Source organism: Dromaius novaehollandiae, chromosome 9 (genome assembly GCF_036370855.1).
Source record: "Dromaius novaehollandiae isolate bDroNov1 chromosome 9, bDroNov1.hap1, whole genome shotgun sequence".
Lineage (NCBI taxonomy): Eukaryota > Metazoa > Chordata > Aves > Casuariiformes > Dromaiidae > Dromaius > Dromaius novaehollandiae.
In genome coordinates this window covers 2,261,188-2,279,353 of record NC_088106.1, presented here as the reverse complement: position 1 = coordinate 2,279,353, position 18,166 = coordinate 2,261,188, and the positions used below count along the sequence as shown (strand labels likewise).

At 38.6% G+C, this 18,166-nt stretch overlaps 1 protein-coding gene across 3 annotated transcripts in view; it reads left to right on the top strand.

Annotated features, from left to right (window-relative positions):
• Window positions 1-13,290, top strand: part of PLCH1 (phospholipase C eta 1) — a 96,801-nt gene extending 83,511 nt beyond the window's left edge. For 2 of the 3 annotated variants that reach the window (XM_064516512.1, XM_064516511.1), the window contains exons 16-23: window positions 655-834; window positions 918-1,025; window positions 1,888-2,012; window positions 2,474-2,558; window positions 3,286-3,432; window positions 3,827-3,906; window positions 6,507-6,867; window positions 10,057-13,290. In XM_064516512.1, the coding sequence (XP_064372582.1) occupies window positions 655-834; window positions 918-1,025; window positions 1,888-2,012; window positions 2,474-2,558; window positions 3,286-3,432; window positions 3,827-3,906; window positions 6,507-6,867; window positions 10,057-12,146 (3,176 nt within the window). In that variant the 3' untranslated portion in view covers window positions 12,147-13,290. Of the gene's footprint in view, window positions 1-654; window positions 835-917; window positions 1,026-1,887; window positions 2,013-2,473; window positions 2,559-3,285; window positions 3,433-3,826; window positions 3,907-5,975; window positions 6,036-6,506; window positions 6,868-10,056 lie in introns of all 3 variants that reach the window. The other variant, XM_026096891.2, reaches the window with a different exon arrangement.
• Window positions 13,291-18,166: the final 4,876 nt, after the last annotated feature.

Here is an 18,166-nt window from a genome sequence, read left to right as displayed (position 1 = left end):
TCACTACTCCCTGTAAGTGGGGTGCTCTCACCTAGGAAAACGCTTTGGTCATTCCCTCTCCCAGAGGGCAGAGGTAATGAAAGGGAGTCTGCGTAAGGGGATAAAGCACTTGGAGGGAAGACTTTGGAACGTGAAAACGTTGCTTGGCTCATTTACAGGAAGGATGACCTTGACAAAATAAGTGAGAGAGCAAGCACGCGCGTGTGCTGCTATTAATGTATTAGAAGGACAGGAGCACAGTCAGTGCTGTGTTGGGCAGTTCTTTCCCCCGGCCATAAGCTCTTCAGTAGTATGGTTTTGACCATAATGCCATTAGCATATTTCTCTGCAGCTTCTTAGTAGCAATCCTGTCTGGGATTTTGTAGGAGAAAAGGCTGTAGCAATTAGCATGACTTCTTGCTCGGTTTTCCTAGTAAGTCTGGAAACTTAAGGATAGAATAGAGGACACTCCTGGAAGGGGAAGCTGGTGCCCTCCAGTTATGCAACATACAGGATTTGCATGTGAGAAGATAATCTATCAGTGTAAATTTGGACTAATTCTTTTCAAACCAATCCATGTTCCTCTTGATTGATCCCCATATAGCTGAGGTCTGAGTTCAGGCCTCCATCCCCTGGGATTGCTTTGTAACTTTGTTAATTTTACAAAACACGCAGGATCAACAGGGAACGTGCTATCGTTCAGTGAAACGAGAGCCCACCAAGCAGTGCAGCAGAAAGCTGAACAGTTTATGCTTTACAACCAGAAACAGCTTACAAGGGTGTATCCATCTGCATATCGGATTGACTCCAGCAATTTCAATCCTATACCATATTGGAATGTTGGTTGCCAGTTAGGTAGGTGCTGCATGAGTATCATATTTCCCTTTTCTGCCAAGTTGTTATCTTTTCAACAACACCTGAATCTTCTTGCTCAACAGTGGCACTGAACTACCAGTCTGAAGGACGCATGATGCAAATAAATGAAGCAAAATTTAGGGTAAACGGCAACTGTGGTTATGTCCTCAAACCTCAGCAGATGTGCAAAGGTAATGTCCCACAATACATTTATTACTGTAAGTGTCAAGGTGAAAATGTCTTCATGATGAAGTTGCCAAGATGGAAGAAAGAAAATAAGAACGTATATAGCATCTTTTCTGTATTTCCTTTGCTGTAGTAACCTAGTTGGCTACTAGGATAGTCAGCTGCAAGCAAGAAGGACAAGATACTCAGGACCGAGTTTCTAGGACTTGGTCCAACTCTAAAGCAAGTCAATGCAATTCTTCTGTTGTCTTTGAAAGGAGTTGGTTCAGTCCTCAAAACATGTTAGAACAGGAGCCTGATTTTTCAGTATTTTGGAATGAGCATCCTTCCCTTTGCTTGAGGATTTTGGATCTGATTGTGTCCCTACATCTGTAAGTAATTTTTGTAATGTGACCACAAGAGACAGTGGCATTGACTGAAAGTTACTTGAGAAATGATAGAGGCAGTTTGAACACTTGAGGCAGGCACTGCTGCTGAAGGAAGCAGCTTACTCCACCACAGCTGCTTGTTCTCATTATGACTTGTACAGCTGTGCAAGAAATAAGATCAGAGTGCTAATCTGGGTTATAACTGATGTTTTTTGAAGCTGGTACTTTACAGAAGAAGTTTTTTCAAAGGAGTCTTAATCTTGTAAAACTTTCGTATTGTATGGATCTTTACTCTCTTGTAATTGTATGAGCAAGGGCTGCTCAGCTCAGAAATGGTTGTAAGAAAGTAGAATGGAATCTAACAATTCATTAATAAGTCCTCTGTAGTCTAATTTACTGCCTAATGTCTGAATTTTGGCTGCGTACATGTATCTTTCTTTTGCAGATTTCTTCTGTGTATTTTTCTTCCTTTTTTTTCTCATTCCTTGTTAATTTTTAGGTACCTTCAACCCCTACTCTGCTGATCCACTTCCTGCCAGTCCTAAAAAGCAGCTTATTCTGAAAATCATCAGTGGACAGCAGTTACCTAAGCCTCCTGACTCAATGTTAGGAGACAGAGGAGAGGTAAAATGATCTGATACCAACAAGTGCTTCCATGAGAGGTCCTGGAGTGATATGTCAGCGTGTGACTTGAACTTTCTCCTCATTTAAATACACCAGTAATTTTCAGATATTGTCAAGTATTTGGTCATTAAATACTACATTTTCCCATGGAGCCTGTATCTTACACATGATGTTGAGGAATTAATTTAATGTTTCTTATTTTGGGGGTGACTTCCATTTTTTTGGAAATTACTCATAGCTGGCTGTAGCTCTTGACATTACAAGCTGTACATCAACCTGTAGTCCATGAAGGCACTTCCTAGGATTGTGTTGCTTGAAAATTTGTGCTAAGCAAAGGTTTTTGAATTCTTGTATGAATTTAAATGAGTTCTCTGCATGGGAATTTCATTAAAAATTGACCTTTGTTTGTATCCCTAGCTTGCTTTTAAAGTACTGTTGTTTTTTTTTAAAAAAAAACGCAGATAATAGATCCCTTTGTTGAGGTGGAAATAATTGGATTACCTGCTGACTGCTCTAAAGATCAGACAAGGGTGGTTGATGACAATGGTAAGATAATCTAGCTGGCTTCCTCTTCTTAGAGTAAAATATTAAGTCATTATGAATTATTCAGTGTATGTTATTACTTTCTAAACTGCAAAGCTTGTTAGCCCATGAAACCAGGTGATTGTCTTTCTGCTTTCTGGGCAGAATTTCTGGTGCAGGGAGACAGAACTGCTCACCACAGTATCTTTTCCTGGATTCTTCTTAGATCTCCTTAATGCAGAAGTTCCTAGTATTTCTGTATATAAAGTACATGTATAATGTCAAGTGAAATGAAAACAAACTATGTCCTAGGCAATTTGGCTGACATCAGCCTTTATGGGAAGGAGATGAAAAAGAACTGAGATGATTAGCCTGTTTTTAGCAGGAGCGGTGACCATCAGTTCTCATAGGTAACTGCAATACCATGGAGAAAAATGAGAATTGTTCCTGTTCATTTTGGTCTATCTTCAGCCTACTATAGTTCTGCAAAGAAGCAGCCTGCCTTGCTATCCCTGCCAGCTACCCAGCCAGAATCATTTTGTTTATAAAGGGTATCCAGGAAATAAACTCTCATTTTTAATTACATATATAATGGAGGTTATGAGAGATCCTAGGTCTAGATGAGCAGCAGACAGTGAGTGTTCCTTTATTTGGTTTGTTTGTGTTTCTCTTGCCTCTTGGCACGCATCATGAAAACTGAGGCTAACATTGCCGTGGCTGTTTCCCAGAATTTCTATTGTCTGTTCCACAGGGTTTAATCCTGTTTGGGAGGAAACACTCACTTTTACCATCCACATGCCTGAAATAGCTTTGGTTCGATTTCTTGTTTGGGACCATGACCCTATTGGGCGAGACTTCGTTGGACAAAGAACTTTGGCCTTTAGCAGTCTTGTGCCTGGTTAGTCCCACTTGCTTTCCTTGACTTTGAGATCTAACTGAAGGTCAAATGCCTTTGAATTTGAAGTGCAAGACTAGGAATCAGAATAGGATGTATGCCTCTGTGAGACTTCATGTATGAGCTCAGATATTTCACCTAATATCTTAGCGTGATGTACTCTTATTTCAGGGAGTTCTGGGTGGCTGTGCTTTTGGAAACTTCAGCTGTTGTCTTACTTGTAACTTGGATGCAATTTGTACTGAGGGTCTTGGAAAACCTGTGAGGATGGAAGATAGTAGCTTTTACTGAAGACAGCGGATATTACTGTGTATATCATGCTTTTTTATAGGCAGTCCTTGCCTCCATAAAATGAATACTGGTGGTTAATTGCAATGCCGTTTCTTTATTTTGCTAGGTTATCGCCATGTGTATTTAGAAGGGCTGACAGAAGCATCCATTTTTGTTCATATAACCATTAATGAAATCTATGGAAAGGTAGGTATACCTGGGAAAGTACATCTTTTATGAATTTTTTGTTTTAATACTTTTGGCAAACATGGATTAAAATGCACCACAGAACCTCACAGGACTTGTGTGGTTTTGAAATGATTCTTACAGTCTAGGTGTGTGGCATTTTATAGACTGGGTCAGCAGTGCCTAACTTTCTCTGGCACTGATCAGTACTAAAGTGTAAACAAATTATTCAAAATATACAGCAATGGAAAGACATAATGTCTTATTCTCTGTTGCCCTGAACTTGATGTCTCTGTTTACACTGTTACCTACATAATAGATACATGCCTACACTGCTAGGCATCACCATGCTCAGGGAAACAAACTACTGTTCCTTATTCATTGTCTTTTTTTCTGAGGAGCGCTGAGCCAGGGCATGCATCCACAGTGCGCCCATGTTCAGGAGAACATTTGTTTCTCTGAGACACTGTAATCATAGTGCAGACATGTCTGTTAGTGTGCTCTGTAAGCAGAAGGATATAGCCTGTAAAGTATGGGGTGGTTTGGTTTTTTTTCCTGGCAGGTGATCAGCTTCAAAAAACACTCTCTTGTAGTAGTCTTAGCATGCATACTTATGAATTTTCTTGCTGTTGCTGCCTAATAATCTTTTCACATCTAGATAAAGTACATTCCTATAGGTTTAATATTTAACTAATTTTACTTCAGAAATAACTGTTGAGAGCTGTAACTGCACCGGAACCTGGTATTTTACAAGTTATTTTTAACTGCTAATTTGTTTTAAATCTCTCAGGTTATAGTATGTGTAGTGTTGCTGCTATTCTGCAAGATTATTAATTTTAAGACCTCTATAAAAGTTTTAAAACAAAAGCACAATGCCTTTTCCCCGGTATTTCTGCCTTAACTGCTTTCCTGAAAGTTTACAAGAGGTCAGTAGAGATAACCAACACGGAGAAGTTAATCCAATTCAACAGTCTGCTAAAATAAAATGGACCTTTGTAGTGATTTTTTTAAAAAAACCAAAAAACAAAAACAACTTTTTTAAGAGCATAGGTGAAGGGAATGGTTGGTCTCAGTCTTTCTCCATTCTGAGAGTGGAAGCAGAGAATGTCTTGTCAAAACTAGTCCTGGCCACCAGCTTTTTGTCTGCTCTGGAGCACTCTAGTTGTTTCTATATGTAGAATTGCAGCACTATGAGCACCCAAGAGAAGTTCAGTGGGACAGGGAGAAAATGAGCACAGGTGAGGCCTGGGGCTGAGATTCAATACAGTCCAGATCCTCACTCAGTTCTGCTACCCTTATCCTCACTGATCTCATTAAATCACTGAGTGATGTAGTGATGGCAATGTAAACCATTGAGACATCTGTCTCACGTTCGCATCCTTGTCTTGGCACGGGGACCAGTGTTTCAGTGTACTCATCTGCTCTTGCTTCTGGCCAGGGAGGAGGAAGGACAGTGGCTAGGAGCTGGAGGGAGTGGCACTGACCGTGCTCAACCCATATGTGTTCTGTGCATAGAGAGAAGCGTTTAGTATTCAGTGTAGATATCATCATTACTACATCCATATTAAAAGAAAAGTAGTAGTAAACAACTTGGAATACATTTGCAATATATATTTGCAATATATGTCTGGGGACATGCGTGAAATCATGTACCCTTTTGGTGACAGTCTGTAGGGGAGCCTGTTTGGCTGTTGCTCTTGCCTCACGTACTCATCAAAGAAGAAATATAGACAAGAAGGCTGAGTAACTTCATATTAAAGATGAATGATGACAGCAGAAAATGAAAAAAGATCCAGTGAGATCTGATCTCTTCTGTATAGCTTAGTCCATTCATCTAATGCTGGATTTAATGGTGAGCTATATTACTGTGTTTCCAAGGTATAAACAAAGGCTGAATGTACATTTGCATCCTTGTAGATGAGGATTTCAGGTCAAGTTTCTTTGAGAGAGGCTAACATAAGACTTAATAAATAGTTTTAAGTGATTTGCTCTGCAGGGTTATATTTACAGCTGATGTTCTGTTACCTTATTGCTTGCATCACAGTCATGAAAACATTAGCCAAACATATTTGCGTTTTTTTCCCTTTCAGTGGAGCCCTTTAATCCTCAATCCCAGTTACACAATATTGCACTTTCTAGGAGCCACAAAGGTAGACTTCATTAGCATGCGCTTTGCACTTGCTGGGCACAGATTTTCAAATGGTTCCTAATCGCATGACCTGTGACTACCAAGCTACATCATTTTTCATTCAGACTGAAACATTTGGATATTGCTTTGATGAAGCCCATGCATAAAATTCCAAGTTAATGTGTAGCTTGTCACTGCAGTACATTTCTTACAGTCTTGTCATCTGTGATTAGGAGACTTCTAGAAAACCTCCCTTGTAATAGTGGCAGGCTGCCATCCTAATGAGGAGGAATAGACATGCATGAATTCATGGAGACCTGTGCTGATAGTTCCTTGGTCAGAGTAGATGTGAATTGCTTGGTGTGAGTTTTTGCTTTGCTGCGTTTTAATTTTGTCTTCATCATTCATAAATATTTAGAAAGCAGCCTTTTTCATTGCATTCTGTATATAGTAGTCTGAACTCACTTGAAACCAGTTATTCTTGTCCTTTCAGAATAAGCAGCTGATAGGACTCAGAGGGTTGTTTAACAAGAACCCTAAGCACAATTCTGCTGAAAACAACGGGCACTATGTACGGAAGCGATCTATCGGCGATCGAATTCTCCGGCGCACGGCCAGTGCACCAGCAAAAGGTAGAAAGAAAAGTAAAATGGGTGTTCTGGAAGCTATTGAAATTAAAGACAGTGCATCTGAACCAACAGACCTGAGAGACAAAGAAGGAGTTATAAGGCGTGCAACCCGGAGTTTGCAAGCACGTCCTGCTTCTATGCCAGTGGACAAATATCTTCTTGCAGGATTGCCATGCGCAGCGGGTGAAACTGTTCAAGATGCCAGAGGAAGAGAAAATGCATCTGGTAAAATATTTCCAAAGTTACTTTTTGGGTAGCAAATTAAAATAATATATTAAAAAGCTTGGTTCTGCAGCCCCTATGTGCAAGTAGTTGCTGGGTAAAATGTCATGCTTTAGACTGTAGTATTTTAACAGCTTGCATGCATTTCTATATCACTCAAACTGCTTTAGAATTGAACCCCCAGAACGTTGGGGAATAACAATAATTTCTGGAAGTGCTCTTAAAAGGACGTTTGTTAAGCTGCTTTTCATAATTTAAGAAGAACTTTCAACTACCCTTCACCAATCTCTCTGGTTTGTTGCTGTCCATTGACTCATGAAAACATTGCTGCTGGCATTGTGGGTTTTTCCCCTCCTTTTTAAGGGAGGAGAAAAGCATGCAGCATATGTTTTGGAAGCAGTGTTTGTAAAGGGTAACACAGACTTTGTAGACAGAGGTGTAAAAGGGGCAAAAGTAGGTCAAACTTTCTATCTAGCAGTCTTGACTTTGTCCTTTTAAAGGAATCAGATTAAATAACCTTGATTATATGGAAAGCATGTGTTAGTATAATATCTTAGTCTTGTATTGTTTGTACACAAAACAATTCTTAAAATAACTTTTTTCTCAGTGTCTTTAGCAGCACTAGTCTGGGTTTGGAAATCCAATACTTTGCAGTCATTCCCATGACTGCAGCAGAGTTGCGTTGTGTTACGTTGACCTGTCTAATATCTGATATATGGGAGTATTTAAATAACACTAGGAAGCTTTGAATGTGATGGCTGTAATTCCTTAGACCTTTTGTCTCCATCCTGAGTCTAGAGCATCCAGGCTAGTGGTGGGGATGTTTAGGTTTTTTGTTTGGCTGGCTGGTTTGACCTCGCTTTTCTTGTTTGTTTGTTTTTGCTTTTTGCGGAGGAAGTGTGTGTGTGCTCACACAAGCCACTCTGGTGAGACTGAGGGCTTGGCCAGATCCTTTGATTCTGTTTGATTCTGACAGCACAAAGTTTTCAGAGTTTGTCCCCACAGGGCTCTTCCTCAGCTAGTGCAGGGCAGCCAGAAGAGCTGCCTGTCTGTCCTTGATACAGTAAAGAGAGCACACACAGAACTTGTCTTGGGCGGGAATACAGGGGGACTGAAGTGTTGCTCTGCTCTAGATATTCTCAGCTGTTGGAGCAGTAGCTTTTGCTAACCATAGCAGCCACCTGAAAGTAAAATAGTTACAATGCTGTCCTGGCACAGAGAAGAATATGTCGGTAAGCCATCTTTGCTCTACTTCCCCATATTTGTGGCTTTGAAGGAACAGATAACCTGGACATCACCATTTAAAGCTGCTTAGGAGAAAGAGCAAGCAAAATTAAACAAAAATATTTCTACCACCCTGAAAAGAAACTATAGACAGGAAAAAGGATATTCCTAGTAATGGAAGTTAACTCCAAAAATGCTATATTTGAAATTCAAAGATTTTTTTTTCCCAATAAGCCTATGAAACTGATGCAGCTCAGCCATTCTTAGCAACAGATGTGATCATTTCTGACAGATTTCTTCCTAAAGATGCTATAGACAAATGCAGAAAATGCATTTAGAAGAAATTTCCACACTTTTTTTGGAGGTCACAAGTATTCACTGATAGCAGAAAAACCTTTGCAAAAAACACAGGCCCTGGTGACATGATGTAAAAAGCTACCTCAGGAAATAAATTCTGCACCTTCTAAATGTGAGAAGACTAGAATCAGTCTGTTCGAGCTGGTATAAGTAGAGCTTGCTCCATAACCCATACAGAAAATGACTGGCCACCTTGGACACACAGAAATGAGAAGTGAAGATGATGAAATTCCAGACAGGCCTCTTCTGTCCCTAAGAGACCTTCTCCCTTCTCAGTGCTTCAGGGGTATGGCTTAGTGTGGACACAGAGGAAAGCAACCTGGACCCTTTTCTGTGGAAGTACTTACCTTGAATTAGGACAAGAAAAGATGTGGCACAGCCTTGTGCCATATAGGAATAGGCTTGGATTTTTTCAGGAAGTAAACTTAAGCCCAAATATTTCAGACTGGGAGGAAACTTCACCTCTAGGGAGGAACTAGTCAGAGGACGTATTCTTTATGGCAGGATGTAGTGAAGAATGAAGAGGGCTGGCTGTCCAACAAAGACCTTTGTTGCTAATGCTATGGCTAAATTTATCTAGTGCATTAATTGGTATTACACCAAGTGGGAAGTGTGCCTTCTACTTCCTCCTCTGTTCTCTGTAGAAAGAAATCTACAAATCAGAGGAATTTGTATCTGTTCCATTCTTATGTAGGAGCTGTGTAAATCCACTGTAGTTGCACTGGAAAGCTTGAGGAACTTTTCTTTTTCATAATTTGGAGATCAGCCCTGCATGTCATGTTGATTAAAAATAACTCTTACTGTACCAGAGGGTTCTCATGCCCTGTTTGTAAATGATCGGGGCTTCTCTTTTTCCTTTCTAGGGTACCTGATTCCTAGTGAATGTTAGAAACAGTATACCTTATGTCAAATTTACCTCTTTGGTCCTTGCTTAATTAAAAAGGTGTTAATTACCTACCAAAGCAAGGAGTGAGTCATGGAACTATTACTTCTCTATAAAGAGAAGTAATATGATTTGGAGGAGAAAATGTATCTAATGTATATTTTTCATGGGATTCAAAATCTTGTTCCCATATGAATGCAGTATGTTGGTAGAAGATAAAATTAAATCTCTAAATTGTAACTATTTATAATAAGTATAGGCAAAGAAAAATGTCTGGGGTCCATCTGCTTGATGCTTTTTACTCAGAGGTCCTTTAAGCATGCATCTTGTTTCAAAGTATTATGGTTTTTAACAGAGCTGTTTTGTTCTGTCTTTATTGCCATGCTTCTTTGTAGTACAAATCTGAATAGGAACACAACTGAAGGTAATATCACATGCAAACTATGATATGGTACCTCATTAACATTATTTGCAACAAATATTACATCATGTGCTTGATGTAATAGACATTCAAAGGAAACTTCAATGAAGTGCCTGCAGCTGTATTTTCCCATTTATTCATACCACTCAGATAATTTGTATTAAACCTGCACAACCCCATAATTAAGTTCTCTCACAACTGTACCTAATTTTGCATTCTCCATTTGTCTTGTCTAAGGACAAAGTACTTGTTAATAAACAAAACACAAAATAGTGAGTGCAACTAATATGTTTCTTATTTAATTTAGCCAACAGTGATGCTACAACTGAGAAGGAAACGAACTTGAAAGAATCTGGTTCTACATACAATGCAGCTATTTCAAATTTGGCATCCGTTTTTAAAAAGGAGAATTCCCAGATGGAGACTGAAGCTGACTCTTCTCTAATACGACCCCTACAGGAAAAACCTGTAGTTTTTGCAGGTGGGGTAGCTGAAACAAATCACCTCACAGGGCATGAGGAAAATCATCCTTCTGGTGAAACTGAACCTCTATTATGGGACTCTGGTTTTGAACTTGTCACAGAAAAAACACAAGACAAAAATTGTGCAGACCATAAAAGGGAAAATGACACAGAAGTATCTAAGGAGGAGGAAAAAGTAACAGTGGTGGGAACATCCTTTTCTCAGAAAGTAGAGGATATTGAAAATCATAAATATGACATCATCAAGAAAAGCACCGCAGCAGCTTTTTCACTGACAGATATTTCTTCTGCCATCTGCTCTGATGTTCCTGGCTTTCACTCCACTTCAACCATGCAAGACAGCGACATTTCTCGTCTTATAGATGAAGTTTCTTTAATGAATGGGAGTGAGATGGATAGCTCTGTCTCGGCACTGATTGGGCAGTTTGATGTCACAGATGACCAAACTAATCTCACTGTGGTCTCAAGTCTCCATGGAGCTAGCAGCCAGACCTTCAGTGTGGTGTCTGCACATCCGCCTATGCTTACTGAAGATGTTAACACTCCATGTAAGAGCAACTTGACTACCATAAAATCTCCTTTATTCTCAACTCCAGATACTACTGTGTTCTCCAGCCCTGAGACTACAGAGTATCCTGTGTACACGATTATCCATGAGGCATCTCTTACACCAACTTCTCAATGTAATACCCACAGTGAATTAGTTTGCACGAAAAAGTTAGACAGTATAGAAAATAACTTGCCTTGTTCTGCTTGTACTTCACCTCTCTCTTTGCTAAATGCAAATCCCAAAACAAAATGTGGAACAAGTTGGGAAGCCCTTGAATCTGCCGGTTCTTTTGCTTCTGATAGCCTCATCTTTGAGGCTACGCTAGTTGACCCTCCCACTTGTGAAAATTCAGAAAGCAGCAGTCTTGTAGAAGTAGATGGGGATTCTCAAGATCTGCTGGTAACTGCATGTGAATACAAAAGAGAAAACATGAGCCAGATGGCTTCCCCTCTGAAACTAAGGCAAAAGCAGGACCCGGGACACATTGGTGAGAGGAGCTCTGGAAATAACACAGCTGTTGAGCTCTGTGTCGCTGCCCTGGATTGCTCAAATAACTTCAGGACTGCAAGGTGTCCGTTCCCCTTCCCAACATACGGAAATGTTGGCTTTTTACATCATTATCATCAGACTTCAGATATGCAAAAAAATGAAATGTGTACCTCCCAGAGATCCCAGCTTAATATACACTCTCCTGGACTAAAGAACGCTTTGCCTTTCCCACCTTCTACAGCCATCAAACAGGCTAGTCCTTGCAAATCCAAGAGTCTTGGTGACTTGACATCAGAGGATATTTCCTGCAATTTTGAAAGTAAGTATCAGTACATAAGTAGAAGCTTTATCACATCTGGCATGAGAGACAAGAAACTTGCTGCTATGAAGAATATGAGACCACATTCTACAGATGCTCTGACAGAACAGCTGAGAAAATTGGTATCCCTGGACCAGGACGACAGCTTTCAAACATTGTATTCCAGGCAGATTGATGATGACTGCCCAAAGGCACTGGTCAGAAAACTGTCGTCCAGAAGCCAGAGCAGAGTACGGAACATAGCCAGTCGTGCCAAGGAGAGACAGGAAGCCAGCAAGCAAAAATTTTCTAATGTAAGTAGCATAGCAGGAGTCGTTCTTCGGAACAAGCCTTCAGCATCTCCTCACACCATCAACAGGCATTCAACGGGCTCTTACATAGCCAGGTACCTGAATGGATTTGCTGGGGAAGATGTGGAAGGCCGAGGAATACCGGAGGGTGCGTGTGCTGCCCTGCACTATAGGTGTGGTGACCAGCTGTATGCACATGATTCTGTTCTGCAGCTGGAACCCAACAGTGATGATAAGCCAGAAATATATTTCCTGCTGAGACTGTAGATTGTATAAATGTACATCTTCAATGTTTACAAACTATTTCATTGAAATGAAGGATTTTTAGCAAGAAATACTGTCTTGAGAATTTAAATTATTTAGAAATACAATCTTATGCTAGTGATTCGGTCATGATTTAGTGTGCTCTTTCCTGTCAAAGCTTATGTAAATAGAAACTGTGCTCCATTCTTACGTATGTATTACTTTAAGTTAGAAATTGTAAAGTGAACTAGTCTGGGGATTATTTGCATGCAGTAAGCATTTGTAGCATTTTGTATTTGTCATGCATGTCATTTTAACAGTCAAGCACATCTGTGCTCAAGAGCAGAACATTGCAATGGATAAAAATTTTTAGTGATCACTTTTGACCTTTGTCTTGCAAATTCTACTAAGCATAGGGCTTTCTGTTCTTATTAGTTTCCTTGGAGTTAGACTACTGAGCTAGAACTCATTCTGCCCAAAAGGCAGTGTTCTCAGAGTGAGACTCTTCATTAGTATAATTGTTTTCAGTCTGACTGACTTGTACTAAACTATTAGTTTTACATGTTTCCGTGTATGGACTATGATTCTACAGCAGGCAATTTGTAGAATTAGGGTTAGTCTAAATTTTGTAAGTAATGCGTAGGTTTGTCTTCCACCCACTTTATGGAGTATAATGATAGTTGTCTTTTTTTTGTCTACATGTTGAATGCTCATTTTGGGACAGAGTGGAATGAAAAGAAATGTGGGAGTAATTCTACATTTATGAATGGAAAACACTTAATTGCTGCACGCTTTATGTATTTTTGCTATTGGTTGTGTTCGTAGCTTCAACAGAGTAGCAGAGTTGTTTTCTGTATATTTGTAATTTTACTGCTAAATTTTTGACAGTCAGTGGGATATTTAAAGCTGGTGTGGTAGTGTAACTACTTTGGCTGTCCATCTTCACATCTTTTTCTATGAGTATTAAAAGTGAAATGAGTGAATAATCTCAAAAATACCTGAGGCTTCCCTGTAGGGAACAACATAGCTTTATTTTGGTTTTAAGATATGCTTTGCCTTCACTGTAAGTTTTTTCTTATATGTAAAAGACATGTACCTTTTACCTCTTTCTTTTGTAATGCAGAGTATTATTATTCTTGGAGATATCATTAAAATAGATTTTTAAGCACCTGGCTACATGTTTACTGAAGCTATAGCTAATTACAGTTGAATTAACAGTACTCAGTGATTGCAGACGTGTCTTATCATGAACTTGCAATAAACCTTTAGAAAGGGAAAAAAAATCTCTCATTCCAAGTGATGATTGTGGTTCTTAACTAGAAATTTGCAGCTGAGCTCTCTTTCTGGATAAGAAGCCATGTTTAGTGAATATCTCTGTAACTGCCTGTGCGTTCCCAGTTAGGAATGATGCAAGTATATTTACTGCTTTTCTTCCTTCCCTTCAGGAAAGAACCAGCATACTTTCTAGAGTCTTTGCTATTTTCAGCCTAAAGTTTAGATGACAGAAATGCATTTTTTGTTAGATTTGTGATTTATGGTCAGTCTCAGAAAAAGATTATAGAAAAAGAATTTTGTTCAGTTATCCCAAACTTAGAGGAAAACAATGCATATATTACAAGCATAGGTAATATGTAGGAATAGATGATATCCAGTAACATCTTCTGTAACTGTTCTTTCATGTTGCTGTTTTGTGCCAGCCCTGGGAACCTCTCTGCTCAGTGCACTGCTGGTTTTGCTGGTTCTCTGTTAGTGTTTGTAGCAATGGTTGTGGGCTAATCCTGACTCAGCTGCCAGGCCACTGGGGAAGCAGGCTCTAATGAATACTTTTAATGATGCGGTTCTGTGAAGTCAATAGAAAGGAAATTGGTTTGGGTCCTCAAATATATGAATGTCTTCAATGCATGAAGCATGCATGAAATCACAAATTGTGAGCATGGGAGCATTAAGATGCCTGTGTTACCAGCTGCCTCTGTGTAGAGAAGCTCAAAGATGTGATAGAGTATTTTAAAGACTGGAGGCAAGCATTCTATTTAAAATTTTTGAATTAAAGAGGGATCTAAGTCAAAGAGGTATTACCTCTTGCTTTTATTGTCATCATTATGCTTATTACTTTTTTATTCTATAAAATACTGTAGGAGTCAATGATACTTTTTTGCAATTTTAATACATCTGGACTGAATTTAGTTTTTGTATTAAAGCAAGTTCACCAGGCATCTTTATAGAATGACCATTTGACCATCTCTTTTTTTTTTAATTCACTAGAAACAGAGAGGATTTGAACTCTGGAAGGAAGAACTTGAGACCCAGAGGAGTTGAGTCCATGTTACCCTTGCAGAACAGGGAAGTGAAGAATATTCCCCAAGAGTGCCCTGCATTCTGTTTTTCTGCCAGGTGGCATAGGTTCCAGTCCAAGCACAGTGCTGTAAGCCAGTTTCTCTTTTAATACCAGGTTAGAACCTATGTCTTAATTCCAGAAGCTGCTGGGGCTATTTCCATGCTTACTGTTAAGTTTGTGGTTAAGATCTTTGCAGAATTAGGAACCATTCTCTAAGATGTCAGAGATGCTTGAGATCTCAGGTTAGATTTCTGTTTCTTTCCCAGACGATAGGCTGTTTGTATAAGCAACAATTTATCCATTGCTTAAAATCATCCATATTGCTTCTAAATCTACAGCTTCCAAACAGTAGGAATCCAGGGCAAGGGCAGAAATGGAACAGAAAGTTAAAGACATTGTTTTTCTGATAAATTATAAGCTAGTACTTTTTCTGTGTACTAAATAGAAGGTTAAGATGAATCAGAGATGGACAGACATCACCATCCAGTGAAGTTGTTTGAGAAGAGCTCATTATTTTAAAGGAGCTTTACTGCATTCTATACCAGGTAATATTTTTCCTTCTAAAGAATTTTATATCTATTTAGGAATTACTATTGTGTCTATATTATATATTTATTATGTCTCTGCTTTTAATCTATTTGTTTAACTTAATGAACCTCATTTTCTTCCACTTAATGGAAGGGATATAAACAAGAGTACATTCCTTTGGTGATGAAAACTGTAATTAGTGTGCAATAGCTGACTGTTGCAGGCAGTGTCTCGTTTATAAATACCAGGCCAAATGCATCCCTAGTATAACTAAAATGTGTCCTCAGAGGAATTATACTAGAGATGAATTTGTCTCATTAGATATAAATTTTTCTCCACGTTAAAGCGGTATGTTTGGGTTAAATACTACCTGCTTTCTACTGTGGAATTTTGATCCTTGGCGTAGAAAACTTGAAAATATGAACATAATTATGGTGGCTATTTGTACTGTAATTTGTTTGCTCCTCCTGACTTTTTACTTTTTGATGATTTGGCCTTCACACAACAAAGTAAAAAATAAAGAATGCACTCCTCTGATGCTAAGGAGAAGAGGCATCTGTTACCTAGATTGTGAGCAATATTGTATAGAGCCAGGATTTTTAGATATGTAGGCATCTAGTGCAGAACAGCAGTCTGCAATTTAGACATTCGTAAGGCCATTCATTTGTAAGTCCTTGCCCAAAATGAATAAAACTCTGTATGAGCAAGGCTGCAGCTTTTTGAAAATCCATCTAGCGAAAACTTTTTTTTCAGTTGGTGGAGAATCTGTTGCAAACTTGTTCCAGTGCTAATTATTCAGTGCTTGAAGAAACATTTCTAGTCTATGCTCATCTAGCTGTAGCTTCCAGCATAGGATCATGTTTTATCTCTGCTCAGTTGAAGAGTCTCTCTTATCACATTTCTTTCACATAAACATGAATTTATAGCCTTTCTTTGACATCTTACTTGGATCAAACCCCTTGAGTCTCTCTTTAAAAATTTTTTATTCATTCCTGGAGGTCTTCTGTGAAGGCCATCAAATTTTCAGCATCTTTCAAGAACTGTACATGCCAGAACCAGTTGCAGAATTTCGGGAACTGTTATTTTAGTGGAATGCATAGAGCTAATGTGCTTTGCACCAGATTGAATTTATAAACATAATGTGTGAGGGCATTTGATCTTTTTGCCTGCAATATGACACTGGAAGCATCTGTTCATTTGGGTATCCATCATGTCTCCCAACTATTTTTTTTTTAATTCTTTCTTTATAAGGGGGGTTCCCACTTTAATAAATAGTTTGCATTATTTTGCCCAATTTTGATATCAATCTCTTAGGTCAAAGCTATCTGTATTGCTGCATTTACTGTCTTAAATATTGGCACATATTGGTTTTCTTTCAGCACAGTGCAACTTTCTAAATTATTGAGAGTTCAAAAATTAACTATCAGGGCATCTGTCTGAGCCCAGTTCTTTTTAAGCTCTTGGATGAAGGTACCTGTTGATTTGAATGTTTTTCTCTTTGCTGACAGTTCTTTAACATCTTCTCAAGATGCTATATGAATGAAATTTCATCATTTGGTAGTATGCCTATGTCTTTTTTGCTAATTCAGAACAGAATAATTGACTGCTGGGGAACACTTGCAAATAATGACAAGCTTTTAAATATGTCCTTTTCTGATTTCTGAACAGTCAATCAAATGGCAAGGGCCAAGATTTCTCTAGCATAGGGAAGTGGGCTATAGATACATTGCATGCATGGCTAAGTGGTGTTGGAAACTTTGACTGTGTTGTTAAGATTATACATTCACTGAAAGTGATGTTTCTCTTTTGCAGAAGAGTGAGTGACCTTTATGAAAATGAAAACTCAGTGCACTGAGAATGATGCAAGTGGTATTATTTCTATTCGTTATTTTATACTCTTCTTATTTCAGAAGCTCAAACATCAATTAGCAGGAAACAAAGCCAAACAAAGATGTTATTCAGTTCAAGTTCTTTCTCTCTTAAAAGAAAAAAAAGCTTTTAGCAGAGATTCCTAACTTCTGTAGTATTTTGTTTCCTGTACTTTCAGTAGCAATTGAAAGTGGATTCTTTTCCTCTAAAATTTCCTTTTCAGCTATGTTCTATCCTAATTGTAAGTAAGGGTAGATTAACTGAAAGAAATGATTTGTATGCTTTCTTCACTGAGGATCTCTACTTTTCTGGTATGTCTTGTCATATGTTTTTAAAAGCAAAAAATGTGTTAGGAATGCTGAAGGATGTTTTCACTCTTTCTCATGTAATGCATACATTTATTGCCTAGCAGGAAAAATCAGAGGAGGGAATAAGCAGTTATTTTAGCCCAATAAAGGCTAGTGATTCACACCCTCGCTTAGCAAGCCTAAATTAGTTTCTTTTTAATGTATGCAAGACTGCATAAATTATAAATCTATTCAAGAACCTGCAGAGAACAGGTAATAGCAACAAAAATGAAATGGAAATACTGTTTTTAATACATCAGTTTTTATTTATTCAGAAGCCAAAAAGGTTTCTGGTTACCTTTATATGATTATTTGCTGGAATATCTACTGCCCTTGCTTTTAACAACAGTATAAAATACTCTTGTTTTATATGTAGCGGTATTTCATGGTCTTTGCAGAGGATCATATATTCTGATAGAAATGCACTGAAAAGAGTTGAAAAGATTTGGTAGAAAGTTTGTTTCTTCCATTCTTCCTTATTGGCTGAGTAAGTTGGGTTTTTGATTTTTATAGAATCGTATTCATCATTGATGTATCAAATAGGAAATGAAACAATAGCCAAAAGAGTAATTTATATATGGACAACAAGATGGAGGAGGCATTAACTTTAAGCATTAGAATGTTTGAAACACAGAAGTAAATGTATTGAACAGTGGTATTTTTAAACGCATTTGTTCTGGTTACTTTACTTACTCTGCAGTATTTTTAGGCGTTCCCCTGCTTCCCTGAGTGCATCCCATGGCATGAGCAACACAGAGGAAAGCTGGGCATGCCAACAGCCAGTGTGAGAACAGGCAGCCAGCAGAAAATGGCATGAGGAGGGGTATTCTTACATCCCGCCCTTTGCAGGACACGGGATCAGGGTGATCACATGGCAGATCAGATTCCTGGATTTAGGCACCTGCATCATCCTTTCCAAAAACACAGTTTGAGTCACACTTTCTGTCCCTGAACAGTAGCCAGAC